Here is a 25,592-nt window from a genome sequence, read left to right on the forward strand (position 1 = left end):
TTTTGGTAAAAAATTCAAATTTTGTTTTGGCTTCAGACCATTTGAATGTTTGTGCAAGAAATATTCGTTCTTTGCGATAAAAATTTGCTACTTGAATAATTGTCAGTTGTTAACGCAAAACGGCTTGCTACCATATAAAAAAGTAACGGCAAATAATTACATTTTTGTTTCTATTTTAATATTAATTCTACATAAGATAATCAGCTTATTTTTTATAATTGTTTAATTAGCTGTATGAAAGTGGTTGAAAATCGCTTTTGCGGTTCATCTGATCAAGTGAGAAAGTGCAATATGTGGAAAAATACAGCATGTGGGATTTTTGACCTACTATCATTAGCTGGCTGGCATTTAACTTATTAAAAAGTACCCATTATTAACAAAATTATCGTAATGAAGCGTGATTACTTACTGGAGTGCCAATTAGGAATGAAAAGGGACAATAGCCCGCTAGGTTTTTGTCCTTATCCACATCAATCAATGAAGAAGGTGCTGATTTCTGCAGAGTTTATAAGGATTTTATTCTTTAAAAAATATTAATAAAGTGAGCCTCTTTTCCATCACCTTTCCAAATCTCCCTCCCCCCCCCCCGAGAAAATTTATTCTTTCATAAATTGACGATAATTGTGATTGTTGTAGTGAACAATCTTTAGACAGACTTAAAATGCTAAAATTCAATATCTTGTTGAAAATTCATTGTGTTCAACAAAATCTCATCTGTATTTCATTTTCATCAACCTCCACTTCTTATTATTCTTTTCTTGTGATGAAAAGCTCCTGAAAAATTCCCATGGGTGCACATTGGAACCTCCGGTGCATTCCCCCGCAGAAAAATCCCTCCTGACAATTCCCTCTAGAAAATTATCCCCACATGTGAAATTAAGCAGCCAGAGGGAAATAAATACAAATAAAAAGAATGAAGAAAAGAAAGGATTCTAGAACATCTATTTTCTATGGATTTTCTATTTTCTATTTTCTATGGATTCTAGAACATTCCAAAATACATGTAGAATATATGCTGTAGAGTCGTGATTCCCGACGTGGGTGCAGGCCCCACTGGTGGGGCACGGCAACATTTTGAGGGGTCAGAAGGAGGTAGTGCGCCCTTTAGCTGACTATACCTTAGAGTTTTGATTCTGGGGAAAAAATCATGTGAATGGCGTCACATTTATCTGTATTTAAAGAGCCAAAAAGATAAATGATAGCTTTGCAATAACTTAATGCATTGTATAAAATATATTTTATACAGACAATATTTTTCATTAGCACAAAACATGCCAAGAGGACGATTTGAAAAAAAAAACCAAGTTAATTACCTTTTAAGGCTCCTTCGGGTGAATACACGTAAAAATTTACAAAATTGAAACATCAAGAGGGGGGGGTCAGTATTTTAGATATGCCTAGGTAAATCGGTTGTGAACCACTGGTGTAAAGTCAAAGGGTTTGTGACAACGAACTGTAAGTAAGGAGCGACTCGGATCAATAGTAACCGAAACTCTAAAATAAAGTAATTTTGATAACAATTAGTGCAAGGAAAGAATTGGCTTTTTATGCTGATTCTAAATATATAAAGTTTATTGAGTTTAATGTTACACATCAAACGCGACGACCCTGAGTATATTTGCCTAATTTTTTGAAAAATGGTGACCCCCCCCCCCCTCCCAAAAAAAGGCAGGCGATCGTAACGAAAATCATACCATTAAATACAGCATGTTAGAGAGCCCAACTGTGGAGGTTTCGAACTCCTTTCTTCCAAAATGCTGAATTTTTGTTTCTTTTTTGTTGTTTTGTTTTTTTTAGTCTACCTTACTCCATTATATGTCATTATATTTACTCCGTTATTACTGATATTGGATTCACGGATAGAAATATATATAAAAAAAAGTCTTGAAAATGGAACACCTTGAAATTATTCTTAATCATAAATAACCAAATTTCTTCATGCTATCTTGTTTAAGCAGTTTAACATTTGTATCGGTTGACCACTTTTGATTACGTGATTTTTATCTATTACCTTACTGTTCCGTTGGTTTTTCAGGTAGCAAATTATTGAAGAACTAGTTTACTAGTTTGATCAACTGTTAAATGTAGCTCCCTTGGAAAAAGGACCATGGCCCCAGCCCCTCTCCTTTTACATCTGTTTACATCCTCTCCGTTTACCGGATTTGACCCCCCCTCCCTTAATTTTTGTCCAACTCGTAAAACCATAGCAAAAATGCATATCAATAAATTTTGATGCGTTTGTTAAGTTTTTTTTTGTAAAACCCACCAAAAAAAATAACCCTTCCCGAACAAAAATCCTGGGTACGCCCTTGCTGAAGTCCCTAAAAAATGGCGTTGGATCGAAACAAAATGTACACTATTGGAATCTTCATGGCCGAAAACTCTTCACTGGAAACCTACAGCCCCTTGGCTCGAAAAACAGGGAAAATCATCTTTTTGCATGGAAAGCACATGTTTGTCCTCTTTTTTCTGTTTTTTTTCCACTGCTAGGGGCGAACTGGAACATCATAGAGAGCTGTTTAAGGCTCATCTGAAAGGAAATTTCTGTATATACTTGCTTTTGTAAGTACAAATCCCAATAAGTGAGCTACATCCATAGCTGAGGACAGGGGGAATCTCCTTCCGTCTCTGTCAACTGTTCTGTTATCATTTTCAGTTTGAAATTGTTTTAATAATTCAATTAACTGTTAAATACAATAAGTATCAAACTATAATTTGGATTCCTGGTTCCCTTCTTAGTAGAAAATTTTAAGACTACGCTCACACTTAAAAAAAAAATCGTGTTACGGACAAACGTTACTGAATATTTTAAAGATAAGCAGTTGAGCTAGGTAAATGAAACGTCCAGTGACTTTTGGGATTTATATTTAGAAGACACTTGAGGCATTCTGGCTTTACAACTCTTTGAAATGTTAAAAAAAAAGTTTATCCAGAAGGTAGTTGCTTGCTCTATTGTGCAAGCAACATTTTTCATTTGTAATTTTTTTTTTAAACTATATTGATGTAACTAATTGGAATGGACCGGGATTCCCCTTTGTCCTCAGGTGTAGCTATAGCTCGCTTGATGGAAATTTATTATGGTATTTTTTAGATTACTGCTGCTGGAAGGTTTTTTGTGTCATATATGACAGTGGAAAGCAACTTCTCTTGTACGAATGCAGGGGGGGGGGGCTAATTCCTTCCCCCAAAATGTCGCATGTCTGTTACCGCGTTTTCATTTTTACCTATTAAGTCACTGTCTTGTGTGTGTGTGTGTTTTTTTTGTTTTTTGTTTTTCAAGCAGAAAATTGTTGAAAAATTATTCTATTAATTTATTTAACTGTTAAATATAATAAATATCAAACGATAAGTTGTACTGTATTTACACATTGGTCACTAATATAAACACACAGTTCTTTTGCACAGTTTTGGTTTTGTAAACAAAAATGTCTAGAGCTGCACTCAGCTGTTCTAGATCAACATCGATGCGCATTTTTGAACTTTAAAAAATCACTGCAGATGCTGTTTCCTTACTTATTGTTTTCTTTTTGTCTATAATCTTCATTCTAGACTTTTCACCAGACGTTGTAATTCCACTTCGGGGATTTCTGGAAGACCTGAAATATAAGAGATGCAATTTAAACTCTAATCAGTCAAACGTGGGGAAAGGGTGATGGTCGCAAACTAAGTTTATTTTGAGGCCTTACTTTTTCAAATCCTTCATAAGGAGGATGCTTGAAGAGGAAATCAACCTCACCCCCCTGTTTGTGTCCTTTTACTATACCGAATAGACATTTACTGGCAGCGGAGTATGGTGGACGACAGGCATAAAAGGCAAAAAGTATTCAATCTCTTATGAGTAAGGGAGATTACTGATGTGAAATACTCGCTATGTCGCATAGCATCACTTAATTGTTTTCAGATTATTGACTTGCTAGAGGTTACGGACGCTTACTTATTACACAGTAAAGATACAATACTGTGTTAGGGCGCCGGAGGGGGGGCGTGCCCTCCTGTAAATTTGGGACTATAAAGTAATTACAAGGAAACCAAAAATAAAGAGAGCAGAATAGGGAAAACCCATGAAAAAAATGTGCGTTGCCCCATTGTTGGCTGCCTGCCAATAGATTTTGACCCTTAATAAGGAAAATATAAGTTCTAATTTGTGACTGAGTGGCCCCTTTCTAGTTTAATCAAGTTCTTCACAGTAATGAATGGTAAGTAAATAACAATCCTTTTCAATAACTAAAGTATAAGGGCCTAACTATTGCTAGCATTCAATCAAAGAATCAGCTTTTTCTGATGATCCTAAATATGTATTTGTTTATTAATAATTAGTGCAGGTATTAGTACACAAGAAAGTTCGTATAATTATAGAAAATAACTTAATAAGGGGAAATTTCCCTAAAAATATTCCATCAGCTTTTGCTTGCATTGCAAGAGTACCCATGAGCTGATAAATGAAGCCACTATAATCAGAAATGTTTCCCCTGAACGGAATGCTGGGAGTTTCTGCATTTTCTCCCTGAACGGATACGTTTTGTATGTTTTATTATCATTTATTTTTTTTCAGGAATGATTGTATGTATCTAGTTGTCACTTTGAAAAAGATTGAATTTTTTACAGTTATAAAGAATAAAGGTGTCAAATGTATTGGTTTTTGGTATTCAAAACTAAATTAAAAATATTGAATTAAAATTTTTTTTGTGATTTTCCTAATCTTAGTTTTAGTGTTTTACTTTGAAAACCTACTTTGATAATGCGTTACTTTTTATAAACACTGAGTAGTCTAAAGGCATTAAACATTTTGGTGTTTGATATCCAAGTTCAAAACTGTCGATATTGTTAAAAAAAACATCCGTCCAACGCTTCGGTATTGCTCAATAGAACTGAATGCCGGGAGTTTATACCTTAGTTTTTGTAAGTAGATTATTGTCTTGTGTGTTTTTTGTAATTACTTACTTTTTTTGATTTTTATATACTTTTACTTTAATTGACACACTTTTTCCATTGCCTCTAAAAAAAATTTGTCTCTAAGCTTCATCAAATAACTAAGAAACAAGTTTTTTCAACTGAAAGTAAAGAGTAACATTAAAACTTAAAATGAACCGAAATTAATGCATATATGAGGGGGGGGGGTACCCTTTCTCAACACATCGCGCTTCACGCTACTATTTTTAGGCACTTAAAAAAAGTTACTCATTGTTTAATTAAACGACCCTTGTGTTTCAGGAGTTGTTTTTAAAGAATTTGGACACAATTTAAGTCTTAGCATAAAGAGCGAGGTGTCGAAGAGGGAGCAAGCCCCCTCATTGTTTTTTATTTAATTTAGGATCGCTATTTAAATAACGCCCAGATATCTGGCTCCACATCCACGGTAAAATCCTCCTCCCCCACAGAGATATCCGTTGGATAGTTTAATCCTGGCGAAAAATTACCCCGGACAATTACCCTTAACATCTCCACGCCGAAAATTAAATCGGTAAAGAGAAAGCAAGACATTTAAAAGAAATTTCATACAGGAATTCTGGCAAATTCACCCAGTGCAAAATTTTCCCTTAAAAGTTCACCCCTTAGAAACTTCCCCCTCCGTGAAAAATTCAACCCGTGCAAAATCCTCCCAGCAGAAAATTCGTCCTTCCCTCCCCACCCGAAAAAGGTACGCATACTTCTCAAAAAAGAACTATACGTAAACAAAGGGCAAATTTTATAATTAAAAACCTTTCCCCAGGGACTGTAAGGGTCATTTCATCTCCAAAGACATAGTTATTGGGCCTTTCAACTATGCTGAACAAAACAGCTGTTTCAAAATTTCGATTGGACAATTTTGAGAAAAACTGGCGTGGGAGGGGGCCTAGTTGTCGTACAATTTTTTTGGTCACTTAAAAAGAGTACTAGAACTTTTTCATTTCCGTTAGAATGAGCCCTCTTTCGACGTTTTAGGTCCGCTAGGTCGATACGATCGCCCCTGGGGAGAAAAACAACAAACAAATACGCATCCGTGATCTTTCTTCTGGCCAATACTAAAAAATTCCTGAATCAGATGGTGTGATTTTCAGTAAAATTCTATGACTTCTAGGGGTCTTCACCTTTTTTTCGAAATCAGACAAATTCTCTCCGGCTCGTAGCCTTTGATCGGTAAGACTAAACTTTATGAAACTTACATATTTGGAATCAGCGTAATAAGCCAATTCTTTTGATATATCTATTGGTATCAAAATTCCGTGTTTTAGAGTTTCGGTTATCATTGAGCCGGTTAGCTCCTTACTTAGAGTTCGTTACCACAAACTGTTTAATTACTCATCAAAATCCAAACAGACGTCATTGAAATATTGATCGTTTTTTATGTGTTACCATAAGTATTGTATTCATTTAAATTTAGTTTCATGAAATATAATTAAACAAATAGAAAAGGTTTTTCAGCTAAAGTAAGGAGCAGGTTTAAAACTTAAAACAAATTGAAATTACTCTGTATTTAAGAAGGACTGCCCCCTTCTCAATACCAGGCTTATTAAACAAAAGTTTTATAAGTGCTTTGAAAATAAATTTTTTTTTTCAATTGCAAATTATATTTCAAAATTTAAAAAAAAGCCAAACTACACAGTAAAGAGCCAGGTGGAGACAGCCCCCTTCATATAAAGAATAATTTGTTCAAAAAGGTTTCAAATCTGTTCCTTACTTTCTGTTGAAAAGCTCTTTTTTATACAATTTCTTATTGTTTTCCAAATAATACCCATGCCTAATCAAGATATAATTTGAGGTACCGGTCCCTGTAATTACTGGTTAATTACTTTTTAAATGTGTAAAGTAATAATTGTACATTGATTAGTACCATCCTATGTTTAAATTTGCAATTTCATTTTTGGATAAACTTTGAATTTACTTAAAAAATTGGCAATGAACAGTAATTTTGGTGACAAGTCCTTGTTAATATTACTACTAAAGAATTTCGGTTGGATGAAAAGGAGTATTAATGTTTGTGTGGATGGAAATTCTGTGAATCATTTGATCTTCCACATAATTGAAGCCATCACAACGTCTACAATAGGATTTTCTTATCGATAAATACATTACACCTATTTGTTTAACTACATTAAAGTACTACATGTCCTGTTATGAAAGAGGTACATTTTACATGGCCGTTATAAAATAAAAACTGGTATCTATGCAGGCAGGACGATTTTTGAGCATCTCTATTCCTTCTGTAAACTATTCTAAGACGTAGGAAATTGCATAAAGACAAGTCTACATCTTTTATAATCTACGTAAGCAATAAATCTTTCTGTCATTTTGGTTTGAGTTTGATTTTCTTGTAAGATTAAACGCATAATAATTAAATATATTATTAATTAAATAAATTGATCTCTTTGCCAGGAATCCTTGTCGTTTAAAATTTATAGTATTTTGTTTCATGTTGCATGCAATTTAATTACTCTTTTTATTTTAGTTTTTTCCTAAAAGTATTTCAAAATAAACCTGTTCTACGAAAAAATATCCTGAAATATATTCCCAGTCACCCAGCCACCACTGTCATTTTGGCGTCTGCCCCCCCCCCCTCCTGGAAAATTTTCTGTCGGCGCCCTTGATACTGTGGGTACGAGACATAAGGACAACTGATAAATAGTTTGTAGCAAGCCTTTGTCATATTAACCATACCGATCTTTTATACAACTATACCAGCCTATACTATAGTTAAGTTGCTTCACTGAATGTAACATCTTGTCAAAAAAATAATTGTTTTCCATCATCGTGCTTATGGATATATATTTTAATATTTAGTTACTATGGGCTAGAGTTCGTTCCTTAAAATAACTGCAACCATAATTTAGAATTCGAAGGATAAGCGTGTATAAATGTTGCATTCGCTTATTACGTCATGTATGATTACAACCTACGGTTATGACGTCATTCATCAAGCTTGTTCATGAAAATATAGTTTTTTTGTATATATTAATATATTTGTTATTACAAAAGGCACCAGGTGTGGCAATTTCCTTTCAAGTGAGCCAAAAAGAAAGCTCTCTAGGATGATCCAGTGCCCTGCTAACTGAGGAGGAAGAACGGAAAAAAAGATGCCTTCGATGCAGAATTTCGTAGTTCAAGTAAATTTTCTTGTTTTTCAAGCCAGAAGATTATCCCCGTTGTTCATGCCAAGGGACGATAAGTTTCCTATATAGGGGTTTCAGACAAGGCGGTTCTAATTGTGTACTTCTTGTTTTGATCTGTCACTTTTTTCAAGAGCTATGGGCTATTGTATTTCTTAGCATTGGACGTTATCGTCTCTTACTAGGTTGCTAGATACCGCTGCAACCCGGATGACTATGTAAGGCTTGACTATACTACTTTTTTCAGGACATTTTAATCACTTAAATAAACTAGATTACTAAAAATCACTAAAGGATCACAAATGTTACCAGAAGTGCTTAACCACGAAGATATTAAACCCTATTGCAGAATCTATGGTATGAGTATGTAGCATAGGCTTTTACTGGTGCATGTCCAGTGCAACTGAAGATATGAGCTTCATCTCCTGGGAATCCAGTTCTCCACATGTCCCTCTTGGAACACCAACCTCGATCAGGTAAGAACCTTCCGTGCAAGAAAGTTGGGAAACACTCTTTTCTCTGAAAGCTTTCTAGCGTCCCACTCGATGATCCCACTTTGCAAATATTACATTAGAGCCATCGGTGGATATGGAAGCTCGCCGTACGCTGGTACTACAAAAACGCTGTTGGCAGCACAAGACAGGTTCAGTTGACAACAAAATCCACCGCCCGTGCAGAAATATAACCTGGTCGAAAACCTGGAACATTTTTGCATAGCTGAAGCCGTGTGACCGTCGTATGATTTTTGTCTAATGATATGCTGGCACTATATGCTTTGTCGCGTTGCATGGCAAGGATGGAGTCGCATTTTAAATAATTTTGAACGTCCATTGCATATATCATGTGGTAAAGTGGTAAAGCGTATGTATTGTGGTAAAGCATTCTAATTAAGTTAATTTGGAATTTAGTAAAAAAAATATTAAGACGCAAATACAAAGTTTCGAAATACCACTTTTTATTAAGATAAGGAACATATCCTGCCAAGTTTCTGCTTAACGAGAAATTGAGAAATCGCCACTTCCTAGCTATTGCGTCGGTTGGGTCCAGGAAGGTGTGGTTGATAAAAATGTATAAAAGATACATTTTATGGGAAGGGGTAGACTGATACTAACTTTATGCTGGACTGACCTCTGGTCCATTGATTTAGAAATACCTTGGAATCTTGTCGGATTATTGTAAGTGTCTAAGTATCTTATTACATATTATTGTAGTTTTCTGAGACTTGTGGTCTACTTGGGACAACCAGTCCCAGTAGAATATATATATATTATCAAACCTTGTATCAGTACATGTTAACTGAATAAAAGTATTGTATTATAGCCAACCTTTCTTCAATCTACATTTAGTCCCTCGAAAATACCCAGCTGGTGCGCCTCCTTAGGCCGGTCATAGTCTAAGGCACGCTACCAAAGTTTAATTACCTTAGGGCCATAGTTTATCTCCCCTATAAAGGGAGAGTAAAGGCATCTACCACTACATCACCTTAAATACCATAAGAACTACGTTACCACAACTGGTGGCAGTGGAGAGATTATAATGCAAATACATAGGGTAAAGATTCATCACGTAGGGTAACAGGTTCTAATATAGTGAGAAGCTTGGTGAAAGAATTTCGATTTTAACTGATTAGTTTTGATTGAAAGGTCTAATCTCACCAGTCGCAAAAGCTAAAAAAGTGAATCTTTCCTGTCATAAAATTTTTTAAAAAGAAAATTGGGACTTTTTTAACCAATTTCCATCCTGGAGATACTTATTAAACCTACCTTTCTTTTCTAGTTCTGTACACTTTTCTGCAAACTGATTTTATCCTCTATTTCGCGCCCCACCTTCGCTGAACCGCTGAACCCAAAAAGAACAGAAATTACAATAAATACCGAGTCAAACTCAAAACGAGCAAAAATTACCATGAGCAGGGCTCAAAGCCTCTGTGCCTTCCCAAGGCCAGAACATAATTTGCACTTTAATGAAAAAATATATATGTTTTTACTTTTATAACTTTAATAAATCAAATAACATTAACATTTAGATTAATAAATATCAGTATATGCATATTAAACTGACAATGCAAATTCATTTGTATTTTTTTTTTCAGTAAAGTGTAAATATTGTTCTAGGCTTGGGAAGGCATAGGGGTTTTGAGCCCTACTCATGTTAATTTCTGCTCGTTTTGAGTTTGACTCGGTTATATATTGTAATCTCTGTTCGTTTTGGGTTTCATTTATTTATCGATGCTGATTTGCGGTAGTTTCATGCTTGGTAGATTATTTGATTTTATTTTGTTCATTTTTGGTTTAATGGAGTTCTTTACTTTCCTTTGAAAAACTTATTCTTTGGAAATTTTTTTAAACTAATTTCTTTTCGTATTATATTGACACAGTCTTTTCAGGGAAAAAGAAAATAATAGTTTAAATCTTTTCGATTTTTTAAGAATTTATAGTTTGGCTATTTGTATGCTGGAGAAAATTTTCAGCAATTTTTGACCACATATACCCATTTAAAAATCTGGACACAAATAGTAGTGTTTAATTTAGTTTCATACATCCTCTAGCTGACCTGAAAAAGAAAACTTGATACCGTTCGCAAAAAAATCTGTTTACTTTGTTTGATAGCTTGGATACACTTACGCTATTTTGATTTGGTCAAATTTTAAGAGCAGAAGTAGCCCCGAAAGATTGAACATAATACCCTCAGTCGTTCTTAGGATACTCCTGAGATGCCTTACTGGGAATTAGCATTCACACAGTGCATTTTGATTTAATCTTAAGGCAACATTTAGTTTTTAAACCTAATGGACAAATGGGAGGGTGGGCGTGGGAGGGGGATTAGTTGCCCTCCAATAACTTTTTATTTTCCATCGAACGAGCCCTTTTTGAATTTTCTACAACTCCTTCGATACGAAGTGCTCAGGTCTAAACAAAAAAAAATAATAATACATTGTACCCACATTGCTCTTTCAGAGGCAACGCTATAGCGTTGCCTATAGTAAAGGCCATACGGCTCCAGTGTTTTATTATTTATTATTATTAATTTTTTCCCAGAGGCACTTTATATGGAAGGGGTCGTCGTAAAAACTTCAAAGGGGGCTCATTCGATTGCAAAATTGAGAGTTCTTGGTAGAACAAAAACTCGGGTGTCAACACAACCCCCAGGGCCCGGGGGCAGGCGTTGTAAGTTATGCACTGGGGCATATATGGTTCTTATGAAAGGGATACTCGTGTAAACTTCAGAGAGGGCTCATTTGATTTGAAATTGAAAGTATGAGTTCACTTTTTAATAGTCAAAAGAAATCCGAGGGCAACTAGCCCTCCCCCCCCACGCGTTCTATTTTCAAACCCATCTCATGAAAATTTTAAGAAATTTTGTTAAAAAAAATACTTCAAAGGTTGGATAAGAAAAACTCCGGTGTCAATACAACCCCCTAGGGCCCGGGAGAAGGCGTTCTAAGTTATACCCTAAGGGCATTTATGGTTCTCATGAAAGGGATGTTCGTACAAACTTCATAGAGGGCTCATTTGATTGGAAATTGAACGTTCTAGTTACCTTTTTTTAAGGACAACTAGCCCTCCCCCCCCACGCCCTTTTTTCCCCAAACCCATCCGCTACAAATATTGGGAAAGTCAGTTTTTAAAAAAATTGTTCAAAAATTAGATAACAAAAACTCGGGTGTCAACACAACCCCCAGGGCCCAGGCGATAGGCGTTGTTAGTGTTGTCCTGGGGGCTTATATGGTCCTTATGAAAGGGATGCTCGTATAAACTTCAGAGAAGGCTCATTTGATGGGAAATTGAAAGTTCTAGTTCACTTTAAGAGTCAAAAGATATCCGAGGGTAACTATACCCCCCCCACCCCACATACACACCCTTTTTTCCCCAAGCCTGTCCGATAAAATTTTTAAAATAGCCATTTCATTAAAAACAATTTTAAGGTCAGATAAGAAAAACTCCTGTGTAGACGCAACCCCCCATGGCCCGGAGACAGGCGCTGTAAGTAATGCTCTGGGAGCATATATTGTTTTTATGGAAGGGATGCTCGTATAAACTTATGAGAGAGTTCATTTGATTGTAAATTTGAAAGTTCTCGTTCACTTTTTAAAAGTCAAAAGAGATTGAAGGGCAACTAGCCCCCCTCCCCTCCACGCCCTAAATGCATCAGATAAAAACTTTGAGATAGACATTTTGTTAAAAATAGTTCAAAGTCCGGTGTCGACACAGCCCCCCAGGGCCCGAGGGTAGGCGTTGCAAGTTATTCCCTGGGGCATATATGGTTGTTATGGAAGGGATGCTCATATAAACTTCATAGAGGGCTCATTTGATTGGAAATTGAAAGTTCTAATTCACTTTTTAAGAGTAAAAAGTGTTCGGGAGCAGCTGGCCTCCCTCCCCGACTCCATTTATTTTTTTCCCCAGACGCACTTCATTAAGAATAGGTCCTCGTATAAATTTCAAAGGGGACAAACTGTTTTCATTTTGATATTGTTACTTTGATACCAGTTTTGATACTTTGATCAATATTTGATTTTTTTTTTTAAGGTTTGATTTTGAAATAAGGAATTTTTAAAAACTTGAAAGTTTTTGCAATCAAAAATGAACAAAAATTAATTTAAAAAAAAATTTCCGAAAAACAAGTTTTTCAAAGAAAAGTAAAGGCCATTTTGTACTTAAACTCAGCAGTTACAAATATCTTTTAAAATTCAACCTCAAAACGACCAGAAATTACTATAAAAGAATAAATTAAACCCAAAATGAATAGAAATTAAATAAACAATCATAGGAAAAAACATACAACAAGTAATAATATAAATAAATAAATAGAACTTAAAGCGAGTAATGCTTGGATTGAATATGAAAATCAAGCTTAAAACGAAAAAAAATGCTATTGAAGCATTAATGAAACTTAAAACGAACAGAAATAAAATAAACAATCAATGCAAATAAACATGCAATATATCTTAATGTAAAGGAATAAATAAAACTTAAAAAGAGTGAAATTTAAATTAAATATGTAAATCAAGCTTGAAACGAACAAAAATCACGACAAGCAAGAGCTTGGATATTGCCTCACTCTCTCACTGTAAAAGTCTAAAACCTACTGCGTTATTGGCGCTTTACTGAAAGGTACGTCCGTATTGAACAGTCTTGGACAGTATAAGCAAAATCAAATTGAATATTTTATATGTAATGATATTAGTTGTTGAAAGATCCATCAGTTCAAGAATTTATTTCACTCTAATTTAATTTTTAATTTCAATGCTATAAGAACAGGAAAAGAAAATATTTCTAATATAAGCGAAGCCCCAATGACGCAGTAGGCTTTTGGTTTTTATTCGCAGTTAAGGAGGGGGCAGTATTCAAAATCTTGTTTGTAGTGAAACTATATTCGTCTTGAACAAATTTAGAAAGAACTAATAAATTAAACTGAATATTTGATGTATGATGATATTAATTGCTCAAAGCTCATCAGTTCAAAATTTTACTATAATTTTAATGTTTATTTTCAATTTTAGGTACAAAAGAAAATATTTGTAGTTAACTTGGATTTCAGTAAAGTGCCATAGACACTGTAGGTTTTTGGATATAACAATGAAAGAAGTAGGCGATGCCAAAATTCTTGTTTGTTGTGATTTTTGCTTCAAGCTTGATTTGCATAGTCAATTTAAGTTTCAGTTGCTTTCAGATTCATTTTTTCATTTACATTAATATCTATTGTATGTTTGTTTGCATTGATTGTTTATCTAATTTCTGTTCGTTTTAAGTTTCATTTACATTTTGATTTTCATATTCAATCTAAGCCTTACCCGCTTCAAGATCTATTTATTTGTTTATATTATTACTTGTTGTATGTTTTTTCCTATGATTGTTTATTTAATTTCTGTTCGTTTTGGATTTCAGTTATTCTTTAATAGTAATTTCTGGTTGGTTTGAGTCTGACTTTTAACAGGTATTTGTATCTGCCGAGCTTAAGTTTAAAATGGCCTTTACTTTTCCTTATTTTTTAAAACTTATTTTTCGGAAAGGTTTTTTAATTAATACTATAAAAATGTCTAGCTTTCCAATCACTTTTGACTATTAACATTATTCGACTATTATTCGACAGTTTCCAATCGAATGAGCCTTTTTTGAGTTTCTACGTCAACACTTTCTATAAACACCTTATTTGCCCCCAGGGTATAAATTACAACTCTTGCCCTGAGGGCGGTAAGGGGGTTGTCATCCTCAAAGACCTAATTTCCAGAACTTTCAAGTACGTTGAACAAAATTGCTACCTCAAAATGTTGACTGGATATGGTGGGTGTGAGAGGGTTGTTAATTATCCTCCAATCATTTTTGACTTTTAAAAAGGGTAAAGGCACTTCTAATTTCAATTGAATGAACCCTTTTTGAAGTTTCTACAGCATCGCTATCTATAAAAACCTTATATGCCCCCAGGGCATAACTTACAACCCTTGACCTGAGGGCTCTGAGAAAGTTATCATCCTCAAACACCTAATTTCTAAAACTTTTAACTACGTTGAATAAAATGGCCATCTGAAAATTTCAATTGAATATGTTTTGGGGAAAGGTCGGCATGAGAAGGGGATTACTTGCCTTCCAATCACTTTTGACTATTAAAAAGGGTGCTAGCCCTTTGAATTTCCAATCGAATGAGCTCTTTTCAAGTTTCCACGACAAAGCTTTCAATAAAAACTGTATATGCCCCCAGGGCATAACTTACAACCCTTACCCTGAGGGCTGTGGAGGGAGTGTCATCCTCAAAGATATAATTTCCAGACCTTTCAACTACTTTGAACAAAATGCCTATCTCAAAATTTTGATTGGATGTGTCCGGATAAATGGTGGGCATGAAAGGTTGCCTTCCAATCACTTTCGACTATTAAACAGGGCATTAGCCATTTCAATTTCCAATCAAATGAGCCCTTTTTGACGTTTCTACGACAACGCTTTCTATAAAAACCTCATATTCCCCCACGACATAACTTACAACCCTTGCCCTGAGGGCTATGGGAAGGGGGTTGTTATCCTCTCAAAAATATGCTAAAAAATATAATTCCCAGAAATTTCAACTACGTTGAACAAAATAGCTATCTCAGAATTTTGATTGGATGTGTTTGGGGAAATGGTGGGCGTGGAAGGGGTGTTAGTTGCCTTCCAATCCTTTTCGACTATTAAAAAGGGCACTAGCCATTCAAAATTTTAATCGAATGAGCCCTTTAGGGAGTTCGTAGGGGAAAAAAATAATTCGATACGAAGGCCCCAAAAATGTTCAGGTGAACGGTGGGCGTGAGAGGGTGGTTAGTTACCTTCCAATTACTTTCAACTATTAAAAAGGGCACTAGCCCTTTGAATTTAAAGTCGAATGATCCCTTTGTCGAGTTTTTACGACAAACCTTTCTATAAAAAAAAACCTTACATGCCCCCAGGACAATATTCATAACCCTTGCCCTAAAGATTGTAGGGGGAGTGTCCTACTCAAAGATATAATATCTGGACCTTTCAACTGCGGTGAGCAAAATGGCACTCTAAACATTTTGACTGGATGTGTTTGGGGACATGGTGAGCATGGACGGGGTGTTAGTTGCCCTTCAATCACTTTCGACTATTAAAAAGGGCACTAGCCATTTCAATTTCTAATCAAATTAGCCCTTTTTGAAGTTTCTACGACAACGCTTTCTATAAAAACCTTATATGCCTCCAGGGCGCAACTTACAACCCATGCCCTGGGGGCTTGGGGGGGGGGCTTGTCTTCCACAAAGACCTAATTTTCAGAACTTTCAACTACGTGAACAAAATGGGCTATCTTAATATTTTGATTGGATGTGTTTGGGGAAAAGGTGGGCGTGAGAGGGGGGTTAGTTGCCCTCCAATCACTTTTGACTATTAAAAACGGCACTAGCCCTTAGGATTTCCAATCGAATGAGCGTTTTTTGGAGTTTCTACGACAACGCTTTCTATAAAAATCTTAAACGCCCCCAGGGCATAAACGAAAACCCTTGCCCTGAGGGCTGTGGGCGAGTGCCCTGCTCAAAACATAATTTCTATTTGAAAATGAACTACACTGAACAAAATGGCTATCTCAAAACTTTCATTGGATGTGTTTGGGGAAAAGAAGGGCGTGGAAGGGGTGTCAGTTGCCTTCCAATCCCTTTGGACTATTAAAAAGGGCACAAGTCACTCAAATTTACAATCAAATGAGCCCTTTTTGAAGTTTCTATGACAACTCCTTCGATACGAAGTGCCCTGGTCTAAAGAAAAAAAAATAAACAATACATTGTACCAACATTGTTCTTTACTTAGGCAGCAGGATTGCGCTGCCTATGATTTCGACTGCCACTACTTACGTCCACGACTACTTGTACCTGCGACTGCCACTACTTGTGACTACTACTGTAATTACTTGTTACAATTGACTACTTTCCACTTCGACTACTTGCGTCTGCAACTGCAAGTACTTGCGACCATAACTACTTGCGGATGCTTCTTCTCTGACTGCGATTGTAACCAATACTACTATTACTATTAAACTAATAAAAGAGTTTATCTGCCTCCAGGTTGCAAGAGAGGCTATCTACAATATATAAGGAATGACTAAGGTTATTAAGTAGAATATTTAAGGAAATATTGATGGAGTGCTGAACTAAATCAAAAGACACTATTGCATCCAGGTGCTCCAAAGAGAGTATCTGCAATACCTCAAGAACTTCTAAGGGTATTAAGTTGAAACTTTCTGAGAATATTTAGGAAGATGTAGAGCTAAATCGAAAGAAACTATGTCCATCGATGTGGTCAGAAGAGCATATCTGCAACACCAAAGGATTTACTAAGGATATTCAGTTGAAACGGCAAACCTGATTAATGTAAACACTTTAAAGTCTATTGCGTCATTTGCGCTTTAGTGAAAATCAAATTTATTTCAAAAGTTTTCAATAATTATAACAAAAATAATTAAAATACTCTTAAGTAAAATATTGAATTGCAGAGATTTCCAAGAATTAATATATTTATAAATTAAATATTCAGTTCCTTTTCATTAGTTTTTTTCCAGTCATCTTGATTATTATAGTGATTTTGAATTATAGTCATTCATAATAGCCATCTATGATTTTGAATTGCAGTCATCGATGATTCATCTATAAATTATAGTAATTTTGATTTATATTATAGTCATCTTCAAAATAAAACATATTGTTCAAGATACATAGTTTTCAATAAAAAGCAAATGATGCAATAAACTTAGAAGGGTTTATCGTTAGAGGGGGGGGGGGCAATAGCCAAACTTCTGTTTATTTTAAGTTTGACTTGAGTATTCATTTTAAATTCTACTAGTTTTAGAATTTTATTATTCATCTATATCAGTACTTGTCATTTTTATGTTAGATGTGATTATTCATTTTAATTTCTGTTTGTTTTGGGTTTCATCTATTTTTGATAGTAATTGTTGGTCAAGTTATGTTTGACTTTTTATAGTGCTGTATATCTGTTTGTCTTAAGTTTTAATATGGCTCTTACTTTTTTTTGAAAAGCCCCTTTTTTGGAATTTTTTTTAAATTAAGTATGATTCTTACCAAACGAACTTTTGTTAAGAGATTTGTGACGACTAAGGATTACTTCACCCTACGCCGTAGAACCAGATGCCATATTCACACTAGCATAGCTTAAGATTTTACGGTATGTAATGTAATCTTTGAGCAAATTTTGTCCATTGCATAATCGGTGCTAAGTAGACGCGAGCTCTAATTACAATTTCACGTAACGCAAGGTTATGTTACGTTATGGAAAAGTCAGTAAAGCAACAATAAAATGGAATCTCGAAAATGATTAATAGATTTTAAGAATAAATGCTAAACCTTTTCTAGAAAGCCTTTCATGTTTTATCAGAGCTTGGATCCCCACTTCCATTCCATATTTTTGAGTATTTTGCTTATGGTGATTGTAAGGATTTTAGACGATGATTATGATTTTTATGGATCCTTTACGTTAGCCTAGTGTGAAAGAACTTATTTAAGTGTGAAAGGTTGTAACTTAACCAGTTAGTTCTTACCGTAACTTAGCCAGTTAGCGTAGAAAATTACGTATGTAATGTGAAAGCCGCTTATCTTGCAGTTTGGTCACCTCATTTATTCTAAATCCAGTAGACAGATTATTTTTGTCTTTGGCTAAATCCTTGCTTTAGCAACGTCATGTGCATTTTCCTTTATGCAAGTGAATGCTGGAATGCTGGAAGAATGCCCAGCTGGAAAAACGTATCCTAACATTTGAAAATTTCTGCCTCAGAAGAGTCGTTAAAATTTTGTGGCAGGACAGGGTCACAAACTTAGTGGTACATAGACGAGCAGGCCAGTCACTGATCTTCTAAAGCACAGAAGATGGACCTATATTGGTCATGTCCTCCGAATGTCAGGAGACCGTCTTCCAAATGTTGTCTACAAGCGTCAACCCGAGGGTGGGTGAAAAAGAGGGCGACCGAAACATATGTCGTTACAACCACAGTGGGAGGACGTCACGGCTGCTGCTCGGCTCCGAGACGTCTGGCGAGGCTTCGTTGATGCCCTTTGTGCCACGCTTGGCCTGGAGGAACTAAGGTCTAAGGTGAGGTCAATGCTTGCTCTATAAAATTGGTCGATAGCGATGTTAACTTGAATTTGATAACGCAGTCATTATTATCCTAAAAGTGCGCTAAGAGTCAAACAACTCCTTAACTAGCCAATTTTGTCCGATATATATATAAGTGTGAAATCGTTATGCATTGAAAAGCATTACCACCATGTGCACCCACAGGAACCCTTATGAAGTAGTGAAGTTGTGGAAAGTTTTTCCTAAGGGGAGCAAAGCTTAAAAATTTGTTTACCATCACTTTTTGCAAAAACTACCAGATAATGAGCTTCCTATGTATTCTGGTTTTACAAGGGATGGCACAAACGGGGTTTAAGAAATTAGTGTTGTTATTCTAACACTTATTGTTTTTCCAAATTTTTCTCACATAGTGTCTCAAACATTTTGGATATTCTGAAAAAAGTTACTAGAAATTACCTTTTGAACCTATTTTTGTAATAAGTTACCCTATTTTTGAGAGAATTTTGAAGGGCTGTTTCTGAGACTTTAACAATATGTCAAAATTCACTATTTGAGGCTTAAAAAAACCACAGGAGATTGTAAAAAATAATTTATCCACTTGATAGAACTTATAGGGGGTGATATTTAGCATATAAGCTTTTCCAAAGGTCCAAAACTCAAAATCGAGATCCCCAAATCCTGGTAAAATCCCAAGGAGGTTAAGCTCTGGCATTTTTACTTAGGAACTACTTTGGTTTACATCAAGCAAGAACTACACTATCAATATTGGAAAAAACTAAAGCATTGCATACAGTTTAAAATTTGTAGACAGTTTTATTTAAGAAATCCCGTGTATCCAAGGAAACCAAAACATTTTTTTTTTGCACCCTGCAACCATCTTAACTAAAAACATCGATTTTCTTAGATTTTTCCTTTGCTTGTTTCAATATTATGAAGCTATTAGGGCAGTATCACATTTTCGTCAGTGTTGTCATGTTGAACCAAACAATAACTCAGCAAAACTAATTAGTTGAATTTAACAACGCTTTCTGTCCGTAAAAAGTTAAATATTAACAAACTGCTGAATCCCAAAGACTAATATAACTTTCGAAGCTAAGCTGCACCTTCTTAACCTATTTGGTGTCATATCTTTTTAGTGCATTTTTTTTTTATTGCTTTTCATCCACATTATTATTTTTTTGTTGAATTTGGTGGCAGCTACCCTACTAGGAAAAATTTTGTAAATGCTTATGGAAGTCTTTTTTTTTAGAAATTGATTCTCTGATTTTTCCTAATTTCTTTAGATACATATGGATGTGTAATGCTTCTTCTTAACCGATTCAAAGAATCAGGCTTCACTTTCACTGTCCTTAGTATTTTAAAATGAATGAGCATAATGTAGAAATTCTTACCTAGTTGTGCTGAATGAAGATCTGCAAGTCTTTTTTGTCTGGGTCTTAGTTTCCTTTTTAAAACTGCCCTTCGTCCTCCAGTGACGCACATCATACCGTATACTCTAATGCCTGGAACGTGGGCGTACGCTGGCTGATCATGGCTCATAGGACCCTCTAGCAAGAAAAATTCATTTTTGAAAAAAAAAAAAATTAATAAAATGTTTAAAGCAGCAGCAATTTTTTTTTTTACACAACTTTAGTGCCAAAAATTGTCAGTCAATCCTTCTATGTATGTATTCTTGTAAAATCTGCATTGGAATTCGTAAAATTTTGTAGCTGATAAATTTGAGCTTAAGGTATGCCAATAAAGTATTGCAAACTTTCTGGAAAAAAATATGTTCCTAGTATTGAAGCTGCATATTTAGCTTCATAACCAGGATGATTTATAAGATGCCTGGCTTTTGACTAAAATTCGCAGTTTTTAGTTATCTTTTTTTTCTTTTTACTGCCAGTAGTATGATAAATAATTGAGGAATTGCTTCAGAATATCTTCAGGTGATAGGTTGAGCTGCTGTCTATCAAACGAAAAGCTGTACTACAAATGCGGTTCAATACTAGTGCGAACTATTACCTCAACCAAAGGTTATTTGAATGCACATTTGTTCGAGAAGGGGGAGGGTTCATGGATTTAGACTCCTTGTCCAAACTTTTGGGCATTACGAAATAGAAAAGATTCGAATTGGCTGTGGAGTGATCAAAACCTGCCTATATCACAAGATGTTGTCATTCGAAGACGCTATAAGCTTCTTTCTGCTTCCTCAACTCAGAATATTTCAAATTCTTCAGCAATTGAATAACCGTGGGAGAATTAATGGTGAAGTCTAACGTAACGGAAAATTACAAACAACGGATGCTGTTGTTATACAGCTTTTTTGCAAAAAAAAGAAAGAAAAAAATATGCCAGCAATAAATTTAAAAGACCCGTTTCTTTTGCCAAAAATGCCATTTCTCAGATGAAAAAATGCACCTAAAGTTGATTAAAATAATTTTAGTGGTTTTATTTTCACGCTTCTTCTTTGGCAAGATTTTAATAAAATATTAAATAGAAAAAATTATCAACTTCATTTTTCTAACACAAATATCTGCTAATGGAAAGGAAAAAGTAAGTTATATCCCGTAAATAAGTTGAAGGGCGAATCACAGAATTAGTTTTTTTAAATGTTGTCTGCCTTGCCTTTATTATTTTGTTTTGTTTAGTTATATATTAATAGTTATTCTAATTGGAAACTCTAAATAATTAAATTTATATTCCGATGCAGTTAAAAAAAATTTCTGAATAATTCTTTGGAAGCTCCCACTAAAACAGTTCCTGTGCAGTAACTAGAATTTCAATTACATGTACTATGTACTACATGCTTATGTTTACGCGCACTGGGATTACTGGGAGTAAAATCATATTCAGGGATTGGGATTATTTATGTTTTTTTTATTTCTTCAAGGAAATTATAGAAAAAGTATTGTTCAAAATTTAGGGGAGCAATTGCCTTGTTACTCTCCCCTACCCAATTGGCACCTCTGTGTGGTAAAAGTATACCAATTGTGTTATAACACGTGACGTTTGGAGACGCGGACCAGCTGGTGAAGAGTAGATTGCCATTCAGGTAGTACCTTTTTTAATGCTATATTTTGCTAAGACAGTTCTAAAGTAGCATAGACGTTACGGTGCTTAACAAAAAGTTATTTATTTACTGTATTTCTGTTTTTCATCTCACGTTTCTCTCTATTTTTCTTATAGAACCATTACAATATAGCTGTTGAGTTCATTTGTGGTTGATGTCCTGATTATATCGCTCCGATAAGATTATTAAATAAAAAAAAACAAGTTTTTTAAACTGAAAGTAAGGAGCGACATTAAAACTCAAAACGAACATAAATTATTCCGTATATGAAAGGGGCAGTCCCCTCCTCAACGCGTCGCTCTTTACGCTAAAGTTTTTTATTGTTTTAAAAAATAAAGTTATTATACAAAGTCAAACTTTAGCGTAGCCGTTGAGGAGGGGACAGTCCCTTTCATATAGGGAATAATTTCTGTTCGTTTTAAATTTTAATGTCGCTCCTTACTTTCAGTTTAAAAAACTAGTTTTTTTTATATTTAATTTCTGATCGGTTTTTAGTTAATTCAGCTTTTATTTTGGCTAACAGTCATTGAATGAGTAAAAAAAAATTGTATAAAAATGTTACTTTTCTTTTGCTAAATTGATGTATCTAAATTTGGTTATGACGTAATTTACAAATTAACTTACGTAACTAACTTCTATATTCGTATATTTTTCTTCTAGTAAAAAATACAAAGTTGCAGATTTTTGCAGATATGAGCTTGAAACCTAGGTAATAGGGTTTTCTGATACGCTGAATCTGACGGTGTGATTTTCATTAAAATTCTTTCACTTGTAGGGGATGGTTCCCCCCTCTTTAAAAAATCGAGTAAATTTTCTCAGGCTCGTAGCCTTTGATGAGTAATACTAAACTTAATAAAATTTATATATTTAGAATCAGCACTATAAACCCATTCTTTTGATACATTTTTTTACATCAAAATTCCGTTTTTAAAAGTTTCGATTACTTTTGAGCCGTATCGCTTGTTTTTTTATTGTTTTTTTATTACGTACATGTTATTAAGTATATGAGGGGGTTCTCCCCTTAGTCAATACCTCGCTCTTTACGTTAAAATTTAAAAACAAATTTAATTCACAAACCCCGGAATCACAAAGGCCATTTAGTTAGAATAGATAGCTCTTTTGAAAGCACTAAAAAAACTGTAGCGTAAAGAGCGAGGTATTGACTTGGGGGAGAACCCCCTCATATACGTTATAATTTCTGTTCGTTTTAAGTTCTAATGTTGCTTCTTATTTTCAGTTGAAAAAAACTTGTTTTTTTATATTTAATTTCTGATCGTTTTTTAAATAATGCTTGGAAATCCAGCGCCCCCTTCATAGAAATGTCCCCTACGCCAAAGAAACTACCTCCACGGAAAGATTATCCCGAGTAACCCCTCCTCCAGCCCCATGCTCCAGAAAAAAAATCCTTCCTGAAAATGTCTGTATACTTCCCAATAACCAATAAATAATGCTGGCAAGTCCGGCGCCCCCTGCATGGTAATTTACCTTCCCCCATGAAAACTTCCTTCATGGAAAGATCCTCCAACATAACCCCCGACCCCCCCCCCCCTCACTACTAGAAAAAAACCCTCCTGAAAACGTCTGTATACTTCCCAATAACCAATACTATATGTTAACATTGGGTAAAGTTCATAACTTTTAGCCCTCTCCCCGGGGACTTCGGGGGATTAAGTCATCCTAAAAGACATATTTATCATATTTCCGACCATGCTGAACAAAATGGCTATCTCAAAATTTTGATCGGGTGACTTTGGGAAAAAAATGAGCGTGGGAGAGGGCCTAGTTGCCCTCCATTTTTTTTGGTCACTTAAAAAGGGCACTAGAACTTTTAATTTCCGTTCCAATGAGCCCTCTCGCTATATTCTAGGACCACTGGGTCGATACGATCACCCCTGGGGGAAAAAAACAACAACAAAAACAAACAAATAAACACGCATCCGTGATCTTTCTTCTGGCAAAAAATACAAAATCCCCCATTTTTTTATAGGAGCTTGAAACCTCTATAGTAGGGTTCTCTGATACGCTGAATATGATGGTGCGATTTTCATTAAGGTTCTATAACTTTTAGGGGGTCTTTCCCCCTATTTTTGAAAATCAGCCAAATTTTCTCAGGCGCGTAAGTTTTGATGGGTAGCACTAAACTTGATGAAACTTATATATTTTAAGTCAGCATTGAAATCTGATTCTTTTGATGTATCTATTGGTATCAAAAACCCGTTTTCTAGAGTTTCGGTTACCATTGAACCGGGTTGCTCCTTACTTACAGTTCGTTACCACGAACTGTTTGATAATATGTAGTTTCGGTTTCTCTATCTCCTTCTGCATTTATCATTTCCTCGAGAAATATTTTTCTGAAAATGAGACTAAGGGCGACGACATGTGACGAGGTTTGGAGAACTGTCTTCATGCATATCTTGTGAAAAAAAACTTTCCGAAAAAGAGGTTTCTCAAAGAAAAGTAAAGGCCATATTAAACTAAGATCAGCAGATACGAATACCTAATAAAATTCAAACTCAAAACGACCAGAAATTACTATTAAAGGACAAATGAAACCAAAAACGAAGAGAAATTAAATAAACAATCATAGCCAAAAAAAAAGCATACAACACGTACTAATATAAATGAATAAATAAATCTTGAAAAGATCAATACTTAAATTGAATTTGCAAATAAAGCTTAAAACAAAAAAAAAAAAATTTTGTTATTGAAGTATAAATGAAACTCAAAACTAAAAGAAATTAAATAAACAATAAATGCAAACAAACATACAATAGATACTAATATAAATGTATAAATAAATCTTAAAACGAGTGAAACTTAAATTGAATATGCAAATCAAGCTTGAAACGAACAGAAACCACTACAAACAAGAGTTTGGGTATCGCATCCCTTTCTCATTGTAACATTCTTAAACCTAGGTCATTGGCGCTTTTTTCCCAAATGCATCCGATTAGAATTCTGATATAGCCATTTTGTTCAAAATACTTTGAAGATCAAACAACGGAAACTCCGGGGTTGGGGTGTAATAAATAGCCAATACATTCACAAATATTGTTTTTTATCGATTGGTAAGGCATATGACCTTGAAAAGTTTTTTTTTAGTGTTCGAATAAAAACCTAGCGAAATAAGATCATTCAAGGTTCCTTCTAATTAAGAGTATGTTGGAAAAGGTAGCCTCCACAAGCTTCAGGTCAGGTGATAGTGGACTTGAAAGGCAAGAACAATCGATGGTAAAGAAAATACTTCCGCCAGATCACATTTTCTTTTTTACGCTCAAAAATGAACTAGAGTTTTCATTTTCCAATCAAATGAGCCCCTTCTGAAGTTTATACGGGCATCCCCTCCCTGAGAACCATATATGCCCCCTGGACATAACTTACAACGCCTACCCCCGGGCCCTGGGGGTTGTGCCGACACCGGAGTTTTTGTATCTGACCTTTGAACTATTTTTTTTTTAAACTGCTATCTTAAAATTGTTATCTAATGCATTTAGGGAAAAAGGGCTTGGGGGGCTAGTTGCCCTCCAATCACTTTTTACTCTTAAGAAGGGAACTAGAAGTTCTGATTTCCAATCGAATGTCCCCCCTCTGAAGTTTATACAGTCACCCCTTCCATATGAAGTGTCTCTGGGAGAAAATAATAATAATAATGAAACATTGGAGCCGTATGGCCTTTACTATAGGCAACGCTATAGCTTTGCCTCTGATTTACAAGTTTAAGTGCAACCTTGTAACCGAACTGAGAATAAATTTGCAGAATCCGCCACCAGAGTTCGCAGTTCATCTTGGTATGGAGGGGGGTATAATCGTCAAAAATTCCCAAAAAAGACAACTCTGATGAGAAACATGGAACAAATAATACAGTTTTGGAATTGAGGGAACATTGAG

At 35.0% G+C, this 25,592-nt stretch overlaps 1 protein-coding gene across 1 annotated transcript in view; it reads right to left on the reverse strand.

Annotated features, from left to right (window-relative positions):
- Window positions 1–3,301: 3,301 nt before the first annotated feature.
- dsx-c73A (doublesex cognate 73A) overlaps window positions 3,302–25,592 on the reverse strand; it is a 144,459-nt gene continuing 122,168 nt past the window's right edge. The window contains exons 5-6 of the mRNA XM_089086831.1: window positions 20,044–20,199; window positions 3,302–3,596 (exon numbers count right to left, since the gene is read on the reverse strand). Of these exons, the coding sequence (XP_088942957.1) occupies window positions 3,541–3,596; window positions 20,044–20,199 (212 nt within the window). The 3' untranslated portion in view covers window positions 3,302–3,540. The remainder of the gene's footprint in view (window positions 3,597–20,043; window positions 20,200–25,592) is intronic.

The sequence above is a fragment of the Artemia sp. Qi Xiang Cuo genome, chromosome 3 (genome assembly GCF_049724085.1).
Source record: "Artemia sp. Qi Xiang Cuo chromosome 3, ASM4972408v1, whole genome shotgun sequence".
In the NCBI taxonomy this organism is placed as follows: domain Eukaryota; kingdom Metazoa; phylum Arthropoda; class Branchiopoda; order Anostraca; family Artemiidae; genus Artemia; species Artemia sp. Qi Xiang Cuo.